At 36.2% G+C, this 25,908-nt stretch overlaps 1 protein-coding gene across 1 annotated transcript in view; it reads left to right on the top strand.

Moving 5' to 3' along the window:
* sned1 (sushi, nidogen and EGF-like domains 1) overlaps positions 1-25,326 on the top strand; it is a 74,591-nt gene extending 49,265 nt beyond the window's left edge. The window contains exons 16-32 of the mRNA XM_022675471.2: positions 660-833; positions 2,130-2,243; positions 3,665-3,778; positions 4,870-4,983; positions 5,123-5,239; positions 6,631-6,918; positions 8,436-8,619; positions 10,257-10,369; positions 12,428-12,706; positions 13,633-13,768; positions 13,869-13,951; positions 15,384-15,482; positions 17,918-18,034; positions 21,247-21,334; positions 21,934-22,013; positions 23,024-23,054; positions 24,833-25,326. Coding sequence (XP_022531192.2) covers positions 660-833; positions 2,130-2,243; positions 3,665-3,778; positions 4,870-4,983; positions 5,123-5,239; positions 6,631-6,918; positions 8,436-8,619; positions 10,257-10,369; positions 12,428-12,706; positions 13,633-13,768; positions 13,869-13,951; positions 15,384-15,482; positions 17,918-18,034; positions 21,247-21,334; positions 21,934-22,013; positions 23,024-23,052 — 2,129 coding nt within the window. The 3' untranslated portion in view covers positions 23,053-23,054; positions 24,833-25,326. The remainder of the gene's footprint in view (positions 1-659; positions 834-2,129; positions 2,244-3,664; positions 3,779-4,869; positions 4,984-5,122; positions 5,240-6,630; positions 6,919-8,435; positions 8,620-10,256; positions 10,370-12,427; positions 12,707-13,632; positions 13,769-13,868; positions 13,952-15,383; positions 15,483-17,917; positions 18,035-21,246; positions 21,335-21,933; positions 22,014-23,023; positions 23,055-24,832) is intronic.
* The last annotated feature ends 582 nt before the right edge of the window (positions 25,327-25,908 follow it).

Genomic DNA, 25,908 nt, shown 5'->3' with positions numbered 1-25,908 from the left:
ACTCTAGTAAGAAACAGGGGGTTGCAATGTTTTTTTCTTAAATTTTTTCTTCTAGATTGATACTGGGTGCTAATCTAGCTAATCTATGTTAAGTAAACAATACTGTAATGCTTAAAAAAAATATTTCAGACAAGTCAAATGAGTGCTAAATGTTAATTTACATAGCTATATCTTCTACAAGCTGTTTATTGTGCTTCGCTTATTTACAGTAAGCTTAGATTTCCAGATTTCCACTAAAGCTGGAGCATTAGCATTAGTGACTAACTGCTAATGGTAATGCTAATGCTGGTCCAGTGCTAGCCGTGGTTAGCAGCAGGCTACAGGCTGATAATACTCACCTCTGAACAGCCAAAAAGCTAGCGCTTAGTGCGGTGATCAGCTAATGCTAATACTGCTGGAGAACTAAACTGACTCTCCTATATAATGCTGTACTTCAGCGGATTGGCTTTACTGCTCCTTAATACCTGACTGGTAAAAGTCATACATAAGGCGCATCAGATTATAAGGCACACTGATGATTTTTGGGAAAATTATAGAATTATATTATATTATAGAAATTCTAATAATAGTTTCCTAGTAGTCTAATAATTGGTTTCCTTAGTTTAGTCTAAGACTACCAGCTTCTCCTGAGCTCTAACGGCTGTAATATCTGTTTACAGGACGAGACTGTGGACCCCCTCCTAAGGTGAAGCATGCTGAGGTGCAGTTTTCCTCCACCAGCCCGGGTTCTATAGCACTGTACGCCTGCCACCCAGGATACACACCGGTACCCAGGGCCACCCAGAGCATCTGCAGCAGCCAGGGCTCCTGGAGTCAGCCCCCCGTCTGCGAAGGTTAGTGGAATCACACCTACCTAAATCTTTCATTGAGCCGGGGTTTGCCCAGTTAGTGCCAGCGTTTCCAAACGGCTCCATTATTCCGCACGTGGCAGCAGACTGTGGGGGGTTAGGAAGAAGCATGGGAGGCAGTTTTACTCAGGAATTGTGGAAAAAAAACATCTGTAAGCAAATACCGACGAGCCCAAACAAGTTTAAACACTGAGCCGACATCCGTCAGAGTGAAAGCTCGGATGCTATGTAGGTGCACCAGCGGCGAGTCCATATTGGGGCCTATGGGGGCACGCTGCACAGTTCAGTCCTCTCCAACACACACCGCCAGTCTGCGGTCTCTCCACAGGTCATAAAGCATGGAGCCGCTCTGGCAACATAACATCACAAATGAATGTGGACAGTACATCATCCCTACCACAGTACGAATAAAAAGCAGCGTATTTAGTGGTGCACACTGAGCGCCAGTGAGAGCAGCACAGCGGCCAAGCGGCCCGCTTGATTTGTCGGTACACAGTTTTCGTGTTGCCATGAGAATAGGGCAGAGCTCGCCACCCGATGCCTGATTTACTGTAATCTCTGTTTTCACAAAACATTTCTTCAGTATCAATTTTCTCTTCACCTCGAGATGAGTGTTTATAATGGACCTCACTGTCCTCAGATGTGTTTCTCTAAAAGATATCTACACACAATATTGTTTTATATTTTTTCAGTTCTGCTGCTGGCTGTATGACCTCTATAATTGCAAATCAGAAAAAAATGCCAAAAAGTATTAAAATGCAAAAAATATTTGGGGTGATGCAGCAGGTGTATCCGTAATTGGCTTAGGCTGCCCACAATTCTCAAAGCACACACAATGCTAAGAGGAAACATATCTGAGTGTAAATAACGTATCTGAACCAGTTTAGTTCTTTAAAAAAAAAACAAATAATAATAATTGTTTTATTTATATAATAAATTTATATAAAGAAATTTTTAAAATGTGTAAGTTTTGTGCAAGTGTTTGAAGATCCTTTAGTCTTAAGGTCTTTAGAGGTATTAAATCCATTTGTCTGTTTATAATGACAATTATAAATATAATGGTTATAATGGACCTAACTGTCCTTGGATGTGTTTCTGTAAAAGATATCTACACTCAATATTTTTTATATTTTGATATATTTTTGCTGTTGGTTGTATGACCTCTAGAATCTCAAATCAGAAAAAAATTGTGAAAGTACTGAAATGCAAAAAACTGCATAAATGTCTTGGTTGGGTAATTTAAAAAAAATACATTTGACTTTCTTCTTTTTCTCCTTTCAGAAATAAACGAGTGTTTGTCTCAGCCGTGTATGAATGGAGGCACGTGTCGGGACAGGGTGGCATCCTTTCTGTGCGAGTGTGAGTCTGGGTTTACCGGCCTGCGCTGTCAGACAGGTAACTACAGCCTATTAAGGCCAGACAGACACTGTGCGATTTTAGCCCGATTGTAAGCACAATCAGGATGGATGTGACTGAATTTTATGATCGAGCTGAATTTCAGCTTCATTGTGCGTGGTTTGCTGTGCAGTGTGAGAGGGGAAGCGATGCACAATTACAGTACGTCTAAACAAGCTACGAATGAGAAGTTGGCAGGTTTACCCTATTAATTTGATTTTGGTGCCACTACGTAAAGTAATGAAGTAATAACTTTAGCAAGTCTTATTGGGGGATTAGTCTTAGGGAGTTTAGAGCACCTATGTTTCAATAAATATATACATATATACAGTGCCAGATTAACACTTTCTAAAGCTCGGGGCTAATTACCAGGATGAGGCCCTTCATATCACGTTCTGATGCATGACCTCACACAAACACACTGACACATCAGCGACAGCGTACACAGTACCAATCTATGACAGACTATGTTTAAAGTGAACTGGTATTATGATTTCAATTCAATTTAGGGTTGGGCGATGTCTCTTTAATTGGCAGTTGACGATGTTTACAGGGAAACATAATTTAATCAATAAAATAATACAATTATTTCAGATGAATAAAACAATAATTAATATAAAATAAAAACTTTCTGCTTTCTGATATAATAAAAGTTTCAGTTTCAGTTAGTTTCAGTTTCAAGTCATTGAAACAGCTCAACAAAACCTCAGCCTTTCCTTTATATTTGACAATATTCGATTAACTTTACAGGTCCTTACTCATCTTTATTTATTTAACTAAACTGAGTTTTATATTATTGTATTATTGTATTATATTATTTATATTATTATTATTGTAGCCTCGCGCTGAATTCAGCTCCTTGCTGCAGAAGAGAGAGAGAGAGAGAGAGAGAGAGAGCAGCGCATCTTTGCTGGTGGTAGCTGCTACAGCAGGCTGACTACTCCACGTTGGTTATTTTGGGTGTTTTCTGTAATAATTCTGTCGCTCTTTCCTTTTTTTATTGCTTGTAATTTTCGTGTTTTTAATTAATTTTTGTCATTTGACATTTAGCAACTGGAGGCTCCCCTAGTGGCGAGGCCTGGGGCTGCAGCCCTTTCAGCCCATTCTTTTAATCCGGCCCTGCATATATAGATACACGTTTCAGTTCAATTACATTATTAATAAAAGGCTTTTCTTAAGAACTAAAGTTTATTTTAATAAGATGCAAAAAGTTATATCCAAATATAATAGTCTAAAGAGCCCAAGGCACCTTCAAACTCCTCAAGCAGTAGTATGACCCCCATCCTTCACTGGACACCTCCTCTTTCTAGGTGATGTTAATATCTCATACTGTATTTTGGAGAAGCCTGGTGTATGTGTGTGAATTGTACTCGTGCTTTCCGCTATGTGGTTGTGATGTTCACGCTTGTGTGTTTTGTCAGATCTTGATGAGTGTCTCTCGGAGCCGTGTAAACACGGAGGAACTTGTGAGGACCAGCCGGGCTCCTACTTCTGCCACTGCCAGCAGGGCTACACAGGACAGGACTGTGAAACAGGTAACCATCTGAATCTGTTCCAGAGACTAAATTAATAACTAATGCACTATTTGGACAAAAGTATTGGGACACTTGCTCATTCCTTCATTGTTTCTTATTGCCCCATCATTTCAGGGAACACAACTCAATACAGGGGGAATATACCCCCCATATAGCCCACGCCTGGCATTAGGCATTGAGCCAAAAGGCTTTAGGTTTACCTACTCCAGAGAGAATAGTTTTAATTCAGCCACATTGGAGCATTTTTTTATTTTTTTTAAAGCCATTAAGATCTCTGTGTGGTTTGAGTCATTGTCCTGCTGCAGAACCCAAGCACGTCTGAGTTTGAGGTCACAAACAGATGGCCGAACATTTTCCTTTAGGATTGTCTGGTAATCAACAGAATTCCTGTTGATTACTGGCAGTAATCAGGCCTGGTTGTGGTTAGTAATGAAACTTAGCTTTCCAAAAAGTGTGATTCATCACAGTTAATTTATGGGGGACAGACACTTTTTTACTAAGGGCTACTTTGGTTTAGATAGTTTTTTCCCTTTATAAATGAAATCATCATTTAAAAAGTGCTTTGTATATTTACTCTGATTATATTTGTCTGAAATTAAAGTTTCTTTGATAATATGAAATATGTGAGCATGACAAAAATTCAAAAACAAAATAAATCTGTAAGAGGCCAACACTTGTTTATGCCACTATATACAAAAAAAAAAAAAAAAATATATATATATATATATATATATATATATATATATATATATATATATATATATATATATATATATATATATATGTGAAATTAAACTTAATTAAATATTACATATTTTAGTAAACAGGAAGGAATACATCATATTGAACATATTGAACCATCTCTTATGGCTGAGGAAATGTTATAAAGTGTATCTTTTATATTTCACGGTATTAGTTTTTACAGTTTTAGTTTATTAAAGTGTTTAGTATTAAAACAAAATATGTGCATAACTGTTTACTGTACCCACAATCTAAATATGATATTCTCAATACAACAATACAAGATCTTGTGCTGTAAAACAATTTGTATTATTATATCACTAATGTTTAAATGATATCTGTTTCTAAAGAGCAGGACGGGTGCGAGTCGAACCCCTGTCTGAATGGAGGTGCGTGTCGGGGGTACCGGAGGAGCCACCTGTGTGTGTGTAAGGACGGGTACTCCGGGGATCGCTGCCAGACCTGTACGTACAACACTGTGAACTTGATACATAGCTCTGTTAATGTGTATGATTTATAATTTAATAATCTAATACAGTCAGCAGCATGCAGGATGCAGGAGACTGCCTAACCCTGTAACACAGGTCTCTTATCGCCCTCTAGTGGAGAACCCCTGTGTATTACAGCCGTGCGGGACCCGGGGTTTCTGCCGCAGTGACAGGAGGGGGAATTACAGCTGTGCCTGCAGGGTGGGACACACAGGCCGGGACTGTGAGAGAGGTAGGGCTCAGGCTCAGGGTCTGTGTAATGTTTAGCAGTTTCATTTTCTGACTGTATCAAGCTAAATTCCAAAAGAGTTTAAAAATTCCAAAATTTGTTATAAAACTTAATCATTATTTTTTTTTTCATTCAGTATAGTAAAGAATAAATGGGTTTTCATCCAAATGTACTTATTATTTAGTTTTTCATTTCACAAACATAAAAAAAAATTAAAAGTTGAATATTCTGTTGATTTTCAGATTTGTCCATTTTTGTATCATGTAACAGAAATCTGAAGTATAATCCAACATTCAAAATGCAAAAATGGAAAAATCAAAATAAGGAAAATATTTATTTTTTAATTTTTCCTGAAATTTTGATTGTGAGGGTCAGAGATGAAAAAACTAAAATTGGAAAAATGAATGAAAACATATTTCTTGTTCACTGCACTACATCAAAAAATATAAATAAACAGTTTTTAATTCCAAATTTTTATTTTTGATTTTAGCCTCTAACGGTCAAAAATTTAATTAATAAACATTACACTGACCAGGCTATTAGGTTACACTTCAGTAAGATGTAGACCTGTTTTAACTGGTGGTGTCAATTAATTAAAATATTTAATCACAACAATATTCTGTGATTAACTGTGAGTAATCACACATGTTCTGCTTAAGACACATTTTTTAAAGTGGATATTTAAGTGTTTTGTGCTTTTGCAGCTTTTGTTTCTTACAGTATTTTTTGCACTCTAAGGTGCACCGGATTATAAGGCACATTGTCAATAAACGTCTATTTTCTGGTGTATTTTTATGTTAATCTACACAGATTTCTCTTTTGAAAATTGACAGATTTTTTATAGATTTACAGATTTCCACTAAGGCTAGCCAGACAGCGCTACACTAAGGAACCCTGAGTGTTCCTGTAAGCCAGGGCGATATCAGCTAGCGATACATCTCACAGAGCTTGTTTTAACACGGTAAACACGCAGACTACAGTCCAATAATACTCACCTCTGAATGGAAAAAGAGCTAACTGGCACTTAGTGTGGTTAGCGGTTAAAGCTAATACTGCTCCAGCAGTGCTAGCTAGGGTTAGCAGCAGGCTACAGGCCAATAATACTCACCTCTGATCGGCAAAAGAGTTAGCGTTAGCGGCCAATAGTCTCTAGTCTCGGTGCTGGAGAACTAAACTATAGAACTAAACTATAATGCTAAACTTCAGTGGAGAGGCTTTACTGCTCCTTACAACCTGATTGGTAGAAATCATACATAAGGCACATCGGATTTTAAGGCGCACTGATAACTTTTGGAGAATTAAAGGATTTTAAGTGCACCTTATAGTGCAATAAATATGGTACTTGGCTACTGTACAAAAAGCTTAACTATACTCTCTTCCACTGTCTTCTCCAGACCTGCTTCCTCCCTCCGGTCTGCATGTGCTGCGGGTGGAGGACAGTGAGGTGGAGCTGCGCTGGGATCAGTCCGACATCACTCAGAACCTGATCAGCGGTTTCGCTGTTGCTTATGCACCTATCGGACGAGGCCCTCGCAAAACAGACTTCCTGGAGAGGCAGCACTCCACCTACATCCTGCAGGGCCTGAGCCCGGGTCAGCTCTACAACATCTCCACCTTCTCCGTCAAACGCAACACCAACAGCAACGACATCAGCCAGCCTGCCTTCGCCCTCATACGCACCAGTGAGATACCTTACATTTACTCCGTCACTGTGGGTTACATAGTATATGGACAAGAGTATTGGGACACCTGCTCATTCATTGTTTCCTCTAAAATCAAGGACATTAAAAAGATTTTATCCTGCTTTTATTGGAGTAACTGTCTCTACTGTACAGAGAATACTTATTATATTGGAGAATTGATGTGAGGGTTTACATTCAGTGACATGGTATCATCCTTTCCTGTGTTCTCTGGCATGATAAAGCTCCTTTCAATACTTTTGTATAGGATGAGTTGAGAAAATGGGGAACTCGGGATGAAGAGGGATGATGATCATCATCCAACATCCTCACATCAATAATCTTGTCTTATCTTGTCACTCCAAATGCTCTAAAATATAGTAGAACATCTTTCTTGAAAGGTTGAGACAGTTACTCCAACAAAAGCATGAATTAGTTTATTAAAAGAGTCCTCCACATACAATTAGACTTTCAGTGTTCATATTTTTCTTGCTTTTCATATTGTGACAAAATTTGAGGATTATACAATATATACATTGGCGTGAAATAGTATTTGCCCCCTTACATCTTTCTTTTGTTTTTGCATTTTTGTCATACTTACATTTTTTTTTAGATTATCAAACAAACTTTAACATTAAACAAAGATATCTTGATTATATAAAAAGCACTTTTTAAAATAATGATTATATTTATTAAAGGAAAAAACTATGAAAACCAGTCTAGCCCTTGGTAAAAAAAAAAAAAAAGTGTTTGCCCCGCCATAAATGAACTGTGATAAATCACTTTTTTTTTCAATCTCAGTACTAACCATAACCAGACCTGATTATTGCCAGACCTGTAGAATCAAATAGAACCTGTCTGACAACATGAAGCAGCTAAAAGATCTCAAAAAGCACCACATTATGCCCAGATCTGAAAAAATCCAAAAACAGCAGTCTGGAAACGGATACAAAGTAATTTCTAAGGTTTTTGGAGCTCCAACTAACCACAGTAAGAGCAATATTCACAAATAGAGAAAACATGGAACACTTTTGAACCTTCCCAGGAGTGACCAGTGTCCAATACTGCAGATCTCACTTGCCTCAGTTAAGGTCAATGTTAATGATTGATTCAAAAATAAAAAAGATACTGGTATTCACACTGGTGACCAAAATGAGCACAAAGACCAATCTTACATTTACCAAAAAACATCTGGATGATCTCCAGGACTGGGTAAATATTTTTTAGACTGACGTGACAAAAGTGGAACTTTTTGGAAGGTGTGGGTCCCGTTATACCTGATGTAAAACAAACACATAATTTCAGAAGAAGAACATCATACTGAACGTATAACTCAGTTTATCTTAGTCTAATATTAATGTTTGTTGGATAATCAGAAAAATATCATTATGACAAAAAAAAGCAAAATCATGACGCTGTACATAGACTAAAATCTTAAAGTTATTTTCATGTAAATTTGTTCATCTCTTGATAATACCATGTTTATCTCCATGTTTATTATTGTTGTATGTTGTATTCAGGGCCGCGGAAGGTGGAGCAGCTGCAGGTGGTGAATGTGTCCTCCTCTCAGGTGTGGCTGCGCTGGCTGGTGCAGGCCGGCCGGCACGCTGCAGTCAGTCTAGTGAGGATATCTCTGGTTCCCTCTGATGGCAGCAGCCCACGAACAGCTATCCTCAATGCCAGCGTCACAGACTACACCTTCAGGTCAGTTACAAGTCCCGTAGCCAGATCAGCTCATAGACATGCTGAGGACAGCATTCCTTACACCTACACCAATCAGCCATAACATTAAATCCACTGCCATCATCACAGACAAGGGATGGAACAGTCAAAGATTTTGGAGTTGATTTGTTGAACAGGAACAGGAACAAATTGAAAAATGTAAGACTCTGTGAAACATAGATGCAGTCTTACAGGACTTAAAGACTCTACTACACCTTCTACATCAAAGGTTTAGTAGAGTCAATGCTTCAACAGTTCAGAGCTGTTTTGTTGGCTTGGAGAGAGGCTACACTATATTGACCAGGTGGATTTAATGGCTAAATGGTGTATCAGTGGCGTGAAAAAGTATTTGCCCACTTACAGATTTCGTTTTATCATACTTGCATTTTTCAGATTATCAAACAAATATAACATTTAATATCAGACAAATATAACCTAAGTAACTGTAAAAAACATTTTAAATAAAACAACCAATGGTGCCCAAATTCTTTTGTCCACATAGTACTAGTGCATCTCAAAAAATTATAATATCATTAGAAAGTTACTTTACTTTAGTAATTCAGTTTAAAATGTGAAACTCTTATACTATATAGATGTATTACACAAAGAGTGATCTATTTTAAGTGTTTATTTATTTTATTGTTGATGATAATGGCTTCCAGCCAATGAAACCCTAAAACTCAGTGTCTCTATATAATTAGAATATTATATAAGACCAACTGGTACTTTTAGCAGTGTGGACAGTGTACCACGTCCTGCTGGAAAATGAAATCTGCATGCACTGACTTTGGACTTGGACCAACACCAGCAGATGACATGTCTCTCCAAACCATCACTGATTGGTGGAAACTTCACACTAGACCTCAAGCAGTTTGGACTGTGTGTCTCTCCACTCTTCCTCCAGACTCCGGTTCCTTGATTTACAAATGAAATGTAAAATTTACTGATGATCAGTGATGGTTTGCAGAGACATGTCATCTGCTGGTGTTGATCCACTGTGTTTTATTATCAAGTCTAAAATCTGTGCAGTTTTGTTTTCCCACACAATCTTACAGCACTTTATACTTCCCTCTGCTACTGACAACTTTTATGTAGATGCGGATTTAATTTTCCAGCAGGACTTGGCACACTGCCCACTCTTCCAGACGTACCTGTTGTTCTTTTATAATATTGAAATTTGAGACACTAATTTTTGGGTTTTCATTGGCTGTAAACCATTACCATCAATAATAAAAGTAAAAAAAAAAACACTTAAAATATATCACTCTGTGTGTAATAAATCAATATAAAAGTTTCACATTTTGAACTGAATTACTGAAATAAAGTAACTTTCCAATGATACTATAATTATTTGAGATGCACTAGTGTATATGCCTGCAACACTTGTTCTCTTCACTAGATGGTGATGTTGAGGCATGTGTACAGTCTGAGGTATTCTGCTGTTGGGTACTCCTGTGTGTGGATGTCAGATGTCAGTATCACTCTTAGTTCATGTTCAGTTCAGTGACAGATAATAAATAAATAATAAATAAATAAATAAATCAGATGTGTCAAGTGTCCAAATCACTGTAAAAGTTTAAAGGAGTATTTTGCTGACTGCTGCTGTATGTGTGCTACAGTTCTCTGCTGCCGGGTCAGATGTACACTGTGGATGTGCTGACACAGAGCGGAGTCCACCCAGAGGACCTGCCCTCCACCAGCCACTCCGCTGGACCCCTGCTCTTCTGGACCAGTAAGCATTCTTACATACATAGAGGAGACTTACTGTATCTGAGGTGGACAGACTAAGCAAACGTTCCTCTGTTTCCTCCTTCAAATCACTGTAGGCTGCATTTCTCCGCTGTAAATGAAGCTTTGGAAGGCTCTTTGAGGACGTAGTGGCCGATAAATGCAGCCCATCAGAATGCAGAAAAAAGTTACAATTCTGGTGCTTCCCTTATTCACACTAAGAAAAATAAACAAAAGGTTTGTACTTAAAAGAGTACAAAGCTTGTCGCTGGGGCTGTACCTTATATTGAGGTACAAAAATGTACCTTTCAGTGAAAGTCCTTTTTTTGTACCCATATTTTTTTGTAAAAGTAAAGATTATAAAGATTATAAACATTATTATCAACTGAATATGTGTCAAGAACTTGATGATCCAAAATTGTCTGCCTTTCAAATAAAAAATGTATAATTAAAATATATAACGTTTATTAGTACAGTGATGCAGAATACTGAATGTACCTTTTGGCTGGATAAATGGTACAAATCTGTACTTATTGCTGTTAGGAATGACTTTATATTTCAGAGGGAACATAATATCTGACCCTGTAAAGACCAGTATTATACCTTATACAATTATGAAGAGTGTACCTTTGAGTACAAAAAAGTACTTATACCTTTAAAGTGTTTTTAGAGTGTTGGGAGGGCAATAAAATATTAATGTATTATGGTATGCCTGTCAAACACTCCAGAGCCTTTTTGTTTCACTAAATAACTGCTATAGTGATGTAACTGCTAATATATTACAGGACTCTGGAAGAAAATGAATTATGGGAGGAAGATTTGGCCAAACTTAATGAAATTATAAAATTGCATTATAGTCATACATTTAAGTTTTACACATGTCAATGCATTATCTTGTTCAGGTTGACCACTATTTTAAATGGATTTTATTTAGTTATTTACACATTAGAGCATGGAGCACATACAGTACCAGTCAACAGTTTGGACATACCTTTAAATTAGAGGTTTTTCATTATATATATTTTTCATGATCAATTCTTTATTGAAAGCATACAGGTATACATCTCATGTACAATCTGTTATATTTTTTTAACAAAACATACACAAAAAACATATCTTAAAATATCTATAACCCCTAAAATCTTTACAATCTTTACAATCTTTACAATTACAATGTCTACATGTGGGTAGGTTTTTCATTACTTACATTTTTCTGCATTGTAGATTATTACTAAAGTCACCCAAACTCTGAAAAAACAGAATATGTTTTATATTTTAGATTCTACAAGCTAGCACCTCTTGCTTAGATGACAGCTTTACACATCTTGGCTGAATTTTCTCAGTCAGTTTTATGAAGTAGTGTCACCTGCAATGTTCTGCTTTCAGTTAACAGCTGTGCTGAACTTGTCAAGAGTTATTTACTTGAATTTCTTCTCTCTTAATGTGTTTGAGAGCATCAGTTGTAAAGTTGTGAAGAGGTAGAGTTGGTATACAGTGAATAGCTCTATTTGAGTAATGTTCTAATCCAGATTATAGCAAGAAATGTCACCCTACAGAGAGTATCCTGAAGTGCAGTCAAAAAGACAATTAAACATTATGATGAAACTGGCTCTCATCAGGATTACCCAGGAAAGGAAGAGCAAGATTTCCCTCTTTTGAACAGGATCATTTCATCAGAGTGATCAGCCTCAGAAACTGCAAGTTAAGATCACCCCAGAGCAACTAAATGCTTCACATTTTTTGTATTTTGGTTTGTTTAACACTCTAGTGTTAAGTTACTTAACTTAACATTAGAGTTAATGTAAGTTACTACGATTCCTTATGTGTTCCTTCATAGTCTGGATCACTTCAGCCTTAATTTACAATAAAAGCATTAAACAAGAAGGTGTGTCCAAACTTTTGACTGGTACTGTACTTGATTGAATTATATTTTGACTGTACCTCAAGTGTAATTATGGCTTCATATTTCCGTATTTACAGTTTTTTTTTTACATTGTCTTTACATTCTCAGAGAGTCAGGCTAAGCAGGTCATAAGCTAAATCTTTCTGTGTTCTCTATCAGAACCCCTGCCACCCCAGAACCTCTCCCTGTCCTATGTGTCCACCACCTCTGCTCGGGTCACGTGGGACCGGCATCCTCGGAGCGTCCCCGACGGCTTTGTGGTGAACGTCACGCGTGGCCTGAGCACCCGGAGCCGCTACCTGCCGGACGGAGCCCTGGGGACCTACACCCTGCGGGACCTGAGCCCCGGCCAGCACTACCGCCTCGCACTGACCGCCATCAGAAACACTGGACAGGAGCAGATCCACAGTGTCGCCCAGCACCTAGCCTTCACCACACGTGAGTCACACGTAGAGAGAGGGCAAGAAAAATGATTTACCATTGATCATTATTTATTACTATTTATCAGTAGAACAACACACCTCAAGCACTCAAATATACTCTACAGCTACTGTTCTCAACTGGTGGGTCGTGACCCCAAAAAGGGGTTTTGTGGCCTTATTTATTTTGGCCAGTTTTAATATATGTATTAATATATGTAGTTTTATTTGTACCTCCTCAGTTTCTTTTCATACAGCTCTTGAAAAAAATTAAGAGACCACTTCAGTTCCTGAATGAATTTCTCTGACTCTGCTATTTATAGGTTTATGTTTGAGTAAAATAAACATTGTTGTTTTATTCTATAAACTACGGACAACATTTCTCCCAAATTTCAAATTAAAATATTGTAATTCAGAGCATTTATTTGCAGAAAATGAATAATTGCTGAAATAACATAAGATGCAGAGCTTTCCGACCTCAAATAATGCAACAACAAAAAAAATCATATTTATAAAGTTTTCCTGGTATGTTCTCCTCCACCAGTCTTACACACTGCTTTTGGATAAATATATGCCCTTCCTGTTGCAAAAATTCAAACAGTTCAGCTAGGTTTGATGACTTGTGATCATCCATCTTCCTCTTGATTATGTTCCAGAGGTTTTTAATTTGATAAAATTAAAGAAACTCATCATTTTTAAGTGGTCTCTTTTTTTATATACTGTATACATATATATATATATATATATATATATATATATATATATATATATATATATATATATATATGTATGTTTAAATTAGTTTTTGAAGGCTATAATTATAAAGTTTTGACCAGTAGTGTATCAGATTAAATTACATGTAATTTTTTTTTGTTTAAACAGAGCATTTACAACACTTTTTTTCTCATTTGATTAACTGTGACTCCTCCCCCTTTTTTGGGACAGTACCTCTGGAGGAGCAGGGTAAAGGCGAGAGAGCTCAGGGAGGTCGGGACACAACCAGCGGGCGTCCTGTGGTCCGGCCTAAACTACAGGATCTGAGCACTGATAAAGACAGAGAACTCTCAGAGGAGCTGCCCAGGTACTTAACAATGGGAAAGATGAAATAAAATAATATACAACAATAATAATATATAGTATAATAAATGACCATGTTAATGTTTTTTTGTGAACTGTTTCAGATACACAGAGCTGATTGATGGCAGGGGGAGGATAACAGCAAAATTCACCAACTTACCTCGCAAAGCCATCCGTCACCGAACAAGTCAGTGATTTCCCTTCATATTTAGCAACAAATTACGTTAAATTACACTGACATGTCAAATATCATGGGACAGAAACCAGCATCATGTCCCAAGAAGCTAAAGAAGGCAGCACTGACCTGTGGGATATATGTGGGCGGGGTCTCCTGCATTAAATGTGGATTTCTGCCAGAGTCGTTTGTCTGTTAATGCGGACAATTCTAACCTGATGCCACCGGTCACCATCATTACCACCCACTGCACTACTGTCCACTGTGGCACAAAATTATGTAATTTTTTAATGAAGTGTTATGAACCTCAGGGGACAGCTTGGGAACACCCAAACCTGTACAAACATAGGTTGTGAGGTGTTATCTTGTGAGTGAGGTTGATTGAAGTAAGGCCAGGTTATTCATGGGAATGGTAGTGAAGTCTGATAATGGGTGCAGATGCATGGGATGTTTGATGCGCAGCCATTTACCATTCCTCATTCCACATGGTAAGGTGTGGTGGAAATGTGCCATAGAAGGATAATATTCGACCAATCAATCAATCAACCAACCAACCAACCAATCAATCTATCAATCAATCTTTATTTTGACTCGGAAGTACATTTGAGGGCAACCCTCATTTTCAATGTAGCTGAGCAATTACAAAAACAGGGATTGACATGCCAAGCAAAATATAATAAATAAATAATGATATACTTAATATAAATACATTGAATAATTTAAAATGAAAAGAAATTTCAAAATACTAGTGAATAAAAGATAAAAATAACTAAAAAGAAATGAATTAAAAAGAGTTTAACTAAAAAGAAATTAAGATAAAAGAAGATAAGAGATTAATAAAATAAAAAAGTTACAATTAAGCTAAAACAAATGTACATAGTACAATAAAAAAGTATTAATAATAATAATAATAATAATAATAAAAGAAACGGTAATACTTTACAAAAAGAGTACTTAACAATAGAGTTAATTAACAGTACTTAGAACAAAATATTTCAACTAATTATTAATTGACACTTCTTAATACATTATAAATCCCTACAAAATTTTCGAAACTTTTGTCTTAATTCATTATTATTTAACATTTTTAGGAATTAAAATGTAGTAATGTTTAATTGTGTCAATTAATTGTGTTTAACTAGTGTCAATTATTAATTAGTTGAGACATTTAACAATGTTTATTACTGTTGTAAATACTGTTATTTGTGACCCTTACTGTAAAGTGTTACCAAAGAAACTAATTTAAATAATTTAAAAAAGTAAAAGTAATATTACCACCGTGGACAGTGCAGTGGGTAGAATTGTCAGTGTGAACAAGTGACTGGCAGAAATCACATCTATATTCAATATAGGAGACCGTGCCTATACTAGTTCCTGTCCCATGACTTTTGACATGTCAGTATACAGGCTCACTCATGTACTGACTGCATTGTCTCTCATACAGAACCTGAACCTCCAGTTAAATTAGAGAGGATGGAGGAAACGACCAATAAGATTAGCCTGGCTCTGGAGATCCCGGAAGAAGCGACGAGGAGGAAAAGTGGTGGGTGTTCCTTTCAGTGTCATGAACCCTAAATATTATCATAAGGACCAGCGGTGGCTCTCTTCAGGGTAGAGCGGGGCCGGGGCAGAACAGGCTCAGGAACTGTAGGTGGTATTTTCACTCTGTAATTGCTCCCAGCTGAGGTGGAAGCTCACACTTTTCTTTTGTAGTGTATCAGAACTGGACAGCTGCCTGGCAGTCATATTTTGGGACAAAATTTTGAGAATCTAAGGCTTTTATTTTAGTCTGGTTTTGAGTTTAAAACAATCTAATCGACAATCTAATTTAATTTTACTTTAAATATAGGCAATCAGCCAAGACATGATTGATGATGGAAATTTCCATAGGTTATTTCTACACTATATGAATTATATAGTAAGTATTAGAACACTTCTCATAAATATTAAATTCAGGTGTTTAGTTGCCACAGTTTACAGTACCAGTCAAAAGTTTGGACACACCTCTTCTCATTCAATGTGGTTTTCTTCTTTATCATTTTTTTATGAAAGTACACACACCGTTTCTTTAGTCCTCATATAAAAGTAATGCCAATAGAATAAGACTCTGGAGCAGATAAACAAACATTAACCTGATGGAACCATGCCTAATGCCAGGTTTGGAACTTTCTAGTGGGTGAATGCAATCAAATCTTCACAGCACTGTAGGGAAAAATATTGCAAAAAGTTTTCTCTTAAAAGTAGAGATAGTTTTTCAAACAAAAGTAGGAGAAACAATTAATGAGCAAATGTCCCAATACTTCTGTCCATATCAGTGGTGTGCAGTGAGGCCCTTCTAACCCTTCAGAGAAGGTGTGACAATAAGTGCATGTAAATAATTACGTAATTTTTAATCAGGAAATATATATTATAATTATTGTAAGTGTAAGCATTTATTTTATAAATTAATTAAAATTAAAAACAGCAACTAATTCAAAGCATTAGTCTTGTTTTTTAGTTGCTACAGGACTCCTATCTGACTGACAGCGGTTCTAACCAATCAAACTTTTTAAAATGGCTTCTAATTTTCACTAAAGCGATAAAAAGATAGTAATAAAATGAAAAAAAAAAAATAAATAAATAAATAAAAATCCACTCCTGAATAGTTCACAGTCACATACACACAGAGCATTCAAAAAGAAATGTACAAATAAGAGACGGACCGCAAAGAACACCAATAGTACCGCTAACACACATAGTAAAATTCCTTATTGTATAATTAGATGTTCAACAGGGCCCTACCGCTTGGTAAAGATCCGTTTTTGAAGCCTCAGCGTATATGTTATTTGTTCCATCTGATAAAAGACACACTTTTTATGACTTTTACTTTGTAAATGTAATATTGAAGACTATACTAAAGCTCTACAGGAACATATGAAGAAATAAAGAAAAGTGTTAAAGAAACCAGAATATGTTTTCTACTTTAGATTCTTCTAAGTAGCACATTTGGCTTTGAAGACAGATCTACACACTCATATCTTTAATATTAACCCTCCTGTTATGTTTATTTGTCAGTCACAGCCATGATGTTCCAAGGTCAGTTTGACCCGGTGCATGTTTAATTATTCCAAAAGATGTCTGAAACCTTAAAAATCTTAACAAGCAGTGTGAATATTTCATTACTAACTCTATTGTTAATTATTTTATCATTATTTAGTTTAATTGTGTTTTTTTTTTACCTCTAACAGGTAATGGTTCACTTAGGATAATTCACTAGTTTTTCCTACAAATATACATGTTCAAACCTTTTTTTAATGTTTCACTACTTTGTTACGTTTGAAAGACCAACATTTTAAACACAATAGTTTTACATTACATTAAAACTTAACATTGCAGTTTTGTTTTAGTTTTTGTTTTTGTGGGGTGGCAAATATTTTTAGATTATTTTTAAAATCAAATGTAAAGGTGTGTCCAATTTTTTGACTGGTACTTTATATATGATTCAGACCCTAGCCATGCAGTCTGTCTTTACAGAGCTAAAAGCTCACTAATCTCCAGCTAATTCTTCTTTTTTATCTTTATTTATTTCTTATTTATTTATTTTTTATCTCTTTCTGTTCTCTGCTTCAGATTTATTTGACACAATTATAATTTACACTTATCAAAATCAAAGTGGAATGGATGAGAATGATAAATATACTCACATTTACACTTTTCCTGCTTAATTAACACACTACAGTTTGTATTAACTACCTTACAAGGCACAACAGCTTGATTAAATTACATATAAAGAGAACTGGGTTAATCCTTAATGTTTTTTGGGTTTGTATTTTGTTCTCCATTAGACCACATTCATACAGAACATGTTGCAAAAGAAATTTTGTGTAAAGTTTGTGTACATTTATACTCCTAGTAAGCAGTGTGTATTGGGTTGTGTGTATTAGGATTGTACAGTATGTTATGTTACAGTAAGTGCTGATGGCAGCTGCTCTGTTACAGAATCTCAGCGGGACTGCAGGTCGCATCCATGCCAGAACGGAGGAACATGCGTCCACAGCAGCGACACCCACAGCTGTGACTGTCCTAACAGCTTTAAGGGCAGACAGTGTGAGCTGTGTGAGTACAACCTGTCAATCATAACATATAAAGTACATACACTATACTTTGGCTGGTTGCAACAGAACAGGCAAACCAAGCAATTGCCAATGACAATAAATGGTTAGGAATTAAATGCAACAACAAACTGTGTGAGAGTCATTGCAGGAAAGTACAACAACACTGTTATCAGAATCCCCCTTAAGGGGGCACTCCCACTACTTGCTGACAGTAAAATATAACTAGACTGGAACATGTTCAGCAGTATCCATACACACCAGCTTTTACATCCCTGTCTTTAACACTAGAATGGATAAAGCTACTGACTAACTGACTTTAGTTTCATTTTATAATCATGGAAACAACTCATTAAAACCTCAACCTATCTTTTATATTTGACAGTATTTGATATAACTTCACATGTCCTTACTTATCTTAAGTTTATTTAACTGATCTGAGTTTTATATGGTTATATTTGTAGCCATGCTCTGTTTGAACTCAGTTCCATGTGCTGCAAAAGAGATGAGGTGCAGCACATTTTGCCTTAATCTTGGTCAAACATTTAAGGTAACATTTTAGTAAAAATGGCATTTATAGTGTTTTATACAATTGCTTTGCTGTTTGAACTGCACTTGATCCGACGTTATGTATTATAACGTTATTCATTTTTTGAACAAGACAGAGGTGCATTGGTAGAGCATAGATCCGCCCCCATAAACTGTCATTATGAGCACGAGCCTGATTTAAACCCAACATTTTTTTTGTAAGTAGAGCGGTAAAACTGAGCTTTTAAAATCATTTTGGGCTGTTTGAAAGAGCGAAATCTGTTCAGAATTATGTTAATTAACATTGCAACATTGAAGAAGCATAGACCCATTATTTAAGAGCAATGTTTATCAAGAAATTATCTTAGAATGATTAAAAAACCTAAACCTAAACATCAGTAAATTAGGCTATAAGATTGATGTCTATATGACTTTCCTCTAATCTAAAATAATTTAACATGGTTTAAGAATAAAAATAATTTCTAAACAAATTATTTTTTATGTTGAGCTTACAGTCTATGTGAAAAAAAACAAAAAAACAATAATAATATTTTATATAAAATAAAAATCTCTACACAATGGTGATGGTATGTGGTGGGGTCCATTTTGCTTGAGGCCCCAAAATGCCTTGAAATGGCTCTGACTATATTGCCAAAAGTATCTGCTCACCTGCATTATTGTGTTTAGTGATGTGAGGCTTGAATGGAGTGGCTTGGCTATGGAAACTTTCCATTATATGAAGTTCTCTCTCTCTATTGTTCTCAATCTAATCTGAAGCTACATGAAGTTTGGAGGTGTGTAGTGATGTAGTGACTCTGCAGAAAGTTGGTGAACTCTGTGCACTATGCTCCTCAGCATCCGCTAACCCCGCTCTGTTATTTTACACTGACAGTCGCTGTCTTTCCCAGTCTCTTCCACTGTGTTATAATATCACTGACAGTTGGCTGTGGAACATTTAGTAGTGAAGAAATTTCACAACTGGACTTGTTGCACAGGTGCTGCATCCTATCACAGTACCACAGTGCTGGAATTCACTGAGCTCCTGAGAGAGACCCATTCTTTCACTAATGCTTGTAGAACCAATTTGCATGACTATGTGTTTGGTTTCATACACCTGTGGTCATGGAAGTGATCTGGATGAATTATTTAGATGGGCAACATAGTGTACCTGTGTACAGTACAGTAATCACAGCCAGTTTAAATAAAAATGTTCTGTCCTGTTTCTGTTCACACTAAAAGCTCTATTTTGCTAAACAGCACCCCACCTCTCTCTCGACCTCTCAGTCATGAGACACTCATGAGACACTCAGGCCTCTGCCAGACTTTCCCCAAACTAGGGTCGGCCTTCTCACCACAACACTAATGTGATCCATTATCTAATCAAATCTACTAATTTTAACACGGCTCTATTGTGCAAATGTTAGAGCGTATAAATTCTGATTAACCTGCGAGTGTAGCTGTCAGCTGTTGCAGCAGGAGGACGAGGAGGCGGACATAAATGCGAGTTATTTTTAATAAACAAAGAAAGCAAATGTACATGAAACCAGATAAACAAACAGACAGGACTTAGCTAACAAAACAAGAAATAAACTGAGACATAAAACAAAGAACAGGCAACCCTAACAGAACTTAAAACATACAAGAACAGACAACTGGAACAAGAAACACAGGTCTATACATACACAGGGAAACAGGAAACACCCGGAGAAGGTAACGAGGGGATGGAGTTACAAAGACTGAGGCGAAGACACAGGAGAAGAACAGAGCTCTGGTGACTTTACAGGAGATGGCAAAAATGTTCTTCATTTTGAATGGAGATTAATGTAAAATAATAAATTATTCCAAGTGATTTTAGAATATTTCTACTGATCTGTTTATCAAAAATGAGCTAGTACAGGGATTTAATAAGAAAATTTAAAAATTGATACTGCTCTGCAGAAGTGTGGTCTCTGTATATGATGTGTGTTTTTATTCACTTTGAAATACATTACCAATCAAAAGTTTGGACACACTGAACTTGTCAAGAGTTAATTGATTGAATTTCTTGTCTCTTAGTGTGTTTGAGAGCATCAGTTGTAAAGTTGTGAAGAGGTAGAGTTACAGGTATACAGTGAACAGCCCTGTTTTAATAATGTTTTAATCTATATTATGACAGAAGCTACTCAACTAAGTAAAATATTACTTTAAGTAATGAAGGTCAGTCAATCAGAACAATTTCAAGAACTTTGAAAGTATCATCAAGTACAGTCGAAAAGACAATTAAAAACATTAAGAGTTACCTCTTGCTCTTACCTGTTCACAAGTTCATCGGAATTAGATTATTACATGATTTATTATGTGTTCCTTCATAGTCTGGATCACTTCAGTATTAATTTACTATGTAGGACAAAAATTTAATTGGCCAGTCATGTGTCAGCAGTTCAGTGCATAAAATGAATGGGAGAAAAGTTTGATCTGAGTGATTTGGAGACTTTGTATCTTTTAATAACTATTTCAGCTAAACATGCCATGTGACCGGTGATAGTCAAACTTTTGTACTTTTGCACACAAATCTGTGTAAAAGAAATGTTTCTAATGGTCTTCCTTGATTAATCTCTCTCTTTCTTTCTCTCTCTCTTGTTTTCTCCCTCTCTCTCTCTCTCTCTCTCTCTCTCTCTCAATCTCTCTCTCCTGATGTACTTTCTGCAGATTGTCAGCGAATACCACACCCATGCACTCGTCTCTACTCTGAAACGAAGAGTGTGCCCGTCTGGGAGGATGGAGTCTGCCATTATCTGTAAGTTAATATGGGAATGTTTGTGTTATTACATTTGAGTCGCCTTTTTAAATAGTAAATTCTGTACATTAGAAGACAGTGAGTGCATTAACATGTACTTATTGTATCGTATCACAATATTAAGTTTGATAATACTGTATGGATTTTCAAAAACACATTGGTCATTTTTAATTGTTAGTTTACATATAAATATTGGTGGAAGGCAGGGGTTAGATGTTGTGTTTAAACACCGACCACTAAATAGCAGTGATGTACTCACTGTTCATATTGAATAAAAAGTAAATTTGACAGTTAGTTTTTAAAATTTGATTCATGCAGTCTCTTACAGTATCAAAATATTAAATTGTAAGCCCTGTATCATGATCCGCATCATATCACTAAGTTCTGATCAATACACAGTCCTACTTGCATAGTAAAAATCTGATTATTACTGACGCAAACTCAGAATTAGACCGTTATCTGATTGTCCAAGTTCATATAAACACATTAATTGTATTAAAAAATATATATTATTTGCATGTAAACACACTCTGTGATCTACTGTGATCTACTCTTCATTCAAATCGTTCTCTAATGTGCTTCTCTGTTCTGATTTGCAGATACAAAAGAACGTATAAAGTCCAGCAAGATGTTTGTTATAGAGAGATCTGTGAGCCTCTGCTCCCTAAGAAAACTCCTAGTAAGTGCAAAACTTACCCCACTTACTCTATACTGGACCGGCATGGTCCAATCAGATACCCCAGACAGAACTATTAAATCCCTTATCAACTTCTAAGGCTACATTTGAAATCCTAGGCTAGATTTCTCAGATGCTTTGTGACAGAAGGCAGTTCCAGTCTGAGGTACACTACTTATACGGCCCAGAAATACAGCTGAGGCTCAGCACGATTTAAAGGACACTACGGTTTTATTCAGTATTCTGCATGAATGCGTTCATTGAAGTTGTTCATATTTTTTGTGAATGCCGAACCACTTAGTTTACAAATAATGAATTTGGACGTGAACATCATTCACTCTCGCACGACTGGAATTTGGAATTTGGGAGAAATGTTGTACATAGTTTATAAAATAAATCAGCAGCATATATCTATAAATAGCACTATAGTGGTCTCTTCATTTTTTCCAGAGCTTTATTTGGGTGCAGTTTAAATTAGCTGCTGAATGTATTTATTAAAATGGGTGTCCACAAATATATGTAGTTAGCTACAGTTTTAAAAGTGGCACTAATCCCCCTGATTTTTGCTGACTCCACCCTCAGCTCACATTTGAAAAAAGGGTAAAAAATAGTGGTAGTTTGGGAGGGGCACTGGGTGATGTATGGGTTTAAGGAAGAGCTGGTTGGGCTGAACAGTGTGCCTCTGACAGCGGTCAGACCCAGTTGGTTGGATGTCAGTAGGGGGCAGTATTATGATTGATTATCTGCATATAATTGACTGATCTGCATATTGTGATGTGTCTGTGTACCAAAGTACACAGAAACATCATCCCCGCCTATAGCACAGTTGAACCTGTGAGGGCACTGCAGTGGAGAAAATTACCATAATAAAAGCACTTTTTACAGGTTAGGAAATGTTTAGAGTTTAGGGTTTAGTGACTCTTTAATAACACAAATATTTTAGAACCCCTTTAATTGTCTTTTAATTAGTGTTCTTATTTGTGGCAATAATATCTTATATTTTTTTTCATCAGACCGAAGACCTCAAAGGCTACAACAATAAAGGTAAGAACATCCTCTATGAGTTACTTCATTCTTTAATCATTGTTAGGGATGTCCCAATCTCAGCATATTTTAATGGATCAGGTATCGACAATTTTAATTCTAATCCTGTTCTGAGCCTTTGCCATTTGGTGTCCGCAAGACTCTCATTACTGGACATTATTGTCCAGCCAGCAGCACTGAGGAGAGTTCTGAGAAGGAAAATAAAAGAGTTTAGGTAGAGTCTGCAGTGTGGAACTATTATAAGTTGTAGCATGAAAATATCCTTAATATCGAAAACTACATAAAACTATCACCTAATCTCTCTGTTTACCAGAGTTCAGAACCGGATGAAGGCTAAGCTAATAGTAATAACACATGTTATAGAAGAATATAGTTTATTTTAGTTAATCTCTTTTGGGATCTTTTTAATAGGATTTGTACCTGACATTGGTCGTAAAAGTTCATGCTCCTAAATTGACGCTCATGCACTAAAGAGCAACGTTTCACATGAAGTTTCGGTTTCATCTTCTCCAGCATCGCAGGAGCAGTTAAGCAGTTCTGAATGCAGCTGCGCTTATCCCAGAGAATGTGCTCTTACTCACTGTAAAAGGAACGTGTTATTTAGCAGTGGACATTTGGTTTGTGTCCTTAGTTTCTTTAAAACTCAATCATTAATTAGGCTTTTTGAATCACATTGATGCAAATCAGATGTGTCAGATTTCAATACCATTGAAGTGCTCCAAATCAGAATTGAAAATTTCAAATGCTGTTCACACTGCCACTCAAATTACACATTTGTGTCAAATATGATGAAAAAGCAGGGCTGGTCGATATGGTAATAAATTTGTATCATGATATTTAGTGAAATGTTTATGATACTTTCGCATGCAGACAAAATGCATTAGTAGCAGCAGACACTTAAAACTGCTAAATATATATTACAGATATTTCAACAAATACCGATATGGAAAATTTTTAAGTCAACATGGGCTCCACTTGAACCATTTAATCATGTAATGTGATGTAATGGTCAGTTGGTCATTGTGTTTTTAAGCACTGATAAAATCCACAATATACTTAGAAATGTGTATCATTTATCACAATAAAAAAAATTATCACAATATAATACAATATTGCCATATTGCCCAGCTCTGCTAAAAGACAAAACTGGGACACTTTCACTTGTTGTGTGAATGTAGCCTACACTCGGATCGGATCAGGGGGCAAAAAAACCTGAATATAACATCCCCAATCATTGTAAAATCATTGTACAAAATATATACAAGTGCATCTAAAAAATTAAGAATATAATTGAAAAGTTGCTTTCTTTCAGTAATACAGTTTAAAATGTGAAACTCATATATTATATATGTATTACACACAGAGTGATCTATATTAAGTGTTTATTTCTTTTGTTGTTGATGATTTTGGCTTACAGTCAATGAAAACCCCAAAATCTGTGTCTCAGAAAATTTGAATATTATGTAAGACCAATTGGTACTTTTGGCAGTGTGGGCAGTGTGCCAAGTCCTGCTGGAAAATAAAATCTGCATCTCTATAAAAGTTGTCAGCAGAGGGAAGCATGAAGTGCTGTAAGAACAAAACTTTGGACTTGATATAAATAAACACTTAAAATTGATCATTCTGTGTGTAATACATCTATATAATATTTGACTTTCACATTTTAAACTGAAATACTGAAATAAAGTATTTTGTCAATGATATTCTCATTTTGTGAGATGCACTAGTATATATTTTCTTTAATTATTTTCATTTAATTCCTTTTTATTTTCTTACAGGAGGTTGGATATGCAGTACCATGGGCCTCAGATCTTACAGACTCTTCTTACAGAACTCAAACACAGAACCATCACACGCAGAGTCAGTGACCGAGCAGTTCTACGGACAGTTTCTACACATCTCCAGTTTTGTAGATGATTGTGTACAGTACATTCTAGCAGTTACCCTGCATCAGATATCATACCTCAGATGGAAATGTTTTATGATATTGAAATTACGTGGCTGAGTAGTCCCTCAGGGAATTTCTGTAAATGGTAACCTGTTGCATCTCCATCCTACACCTCCTGCATCTCATACAGCCTTCCAAATAAACAGGTGATAAAAATGACTCTTCCCTCCACACCCACTCAACTACAGCATGAACAGTACTGGAAGACTGCCGCATTAGTCTCTGGGTTTGTATAAATCAGACTCCTCTGCTAGCTATCCTGTAAATAGTGTTTATAGGTTGTTTTGTAGGTGAATATTTTAATAATAAAAAATATAAAACTTTTTTGGTGTCTTTTTATTTTATTTCCTCTTGAAAAGCAATTTCCAAAAATAGAAAATTGTTCCACAAACAGTAATTGTGTACTACTAATCTTAACAGTGTGGGCTTTATATTAAAGGGGGCATATTATACCTCATTTTTGAGGTTAGAATAGGTGTATAAGATATACAAAATATGTTCATGAAGTTCTTCACAGTTTCAGTCTCTTCCAGAATGAGTTTAAGGGCTCTGTCACTTTTACACAGCCAGTTGTTGCTGGCCACATGCCATTTTTACACTTAGCATTTACCCTGCATTAGTCTTAGCTTGTGCTAAATGGCAAGATACAAACAAGCTAACTGTGATAGAAGCACAAACCTAATTATTTAAAAGAACTTACATCTCCCTCATCTACTGACTTGCCACGGACAGTAAGTACAGATCCCTCCTTCAGACAAAGTCTGCTGGCTAATCCCGCTGTGTACTCTCTGAGGTTCTCAACCTAAAGGGAATTGGCAAAATGTGTTCATAGGGACAGGCGACACCCAAGTGGAAATACAAAAGCATGCAAAAAGTAAGTTTTGCACAATGTCCCCTTTAATGTAT

The sequence above is a fragment of the Astyanax mexicanus genome, chromosome 5, assembly GCF_023375975.1.
Source record: "Astyanax mexicanus isolate ESR-SI-001 chromosome 5, AstMex3_surface, whole genome shotgun sequence".
In the NCBI taxonomy this organism is placed as follows: Eukaryota; Metazoa; Chordata; class Actinopteri; order Characiformes; family Acestrorhamphidae; genus Astyanax; species Astyanax mexicanus.
Note: the sequence above shows the minus strand (reverse complement) of the source record. Positions and strands in the feature narration are given on the sequence as shown.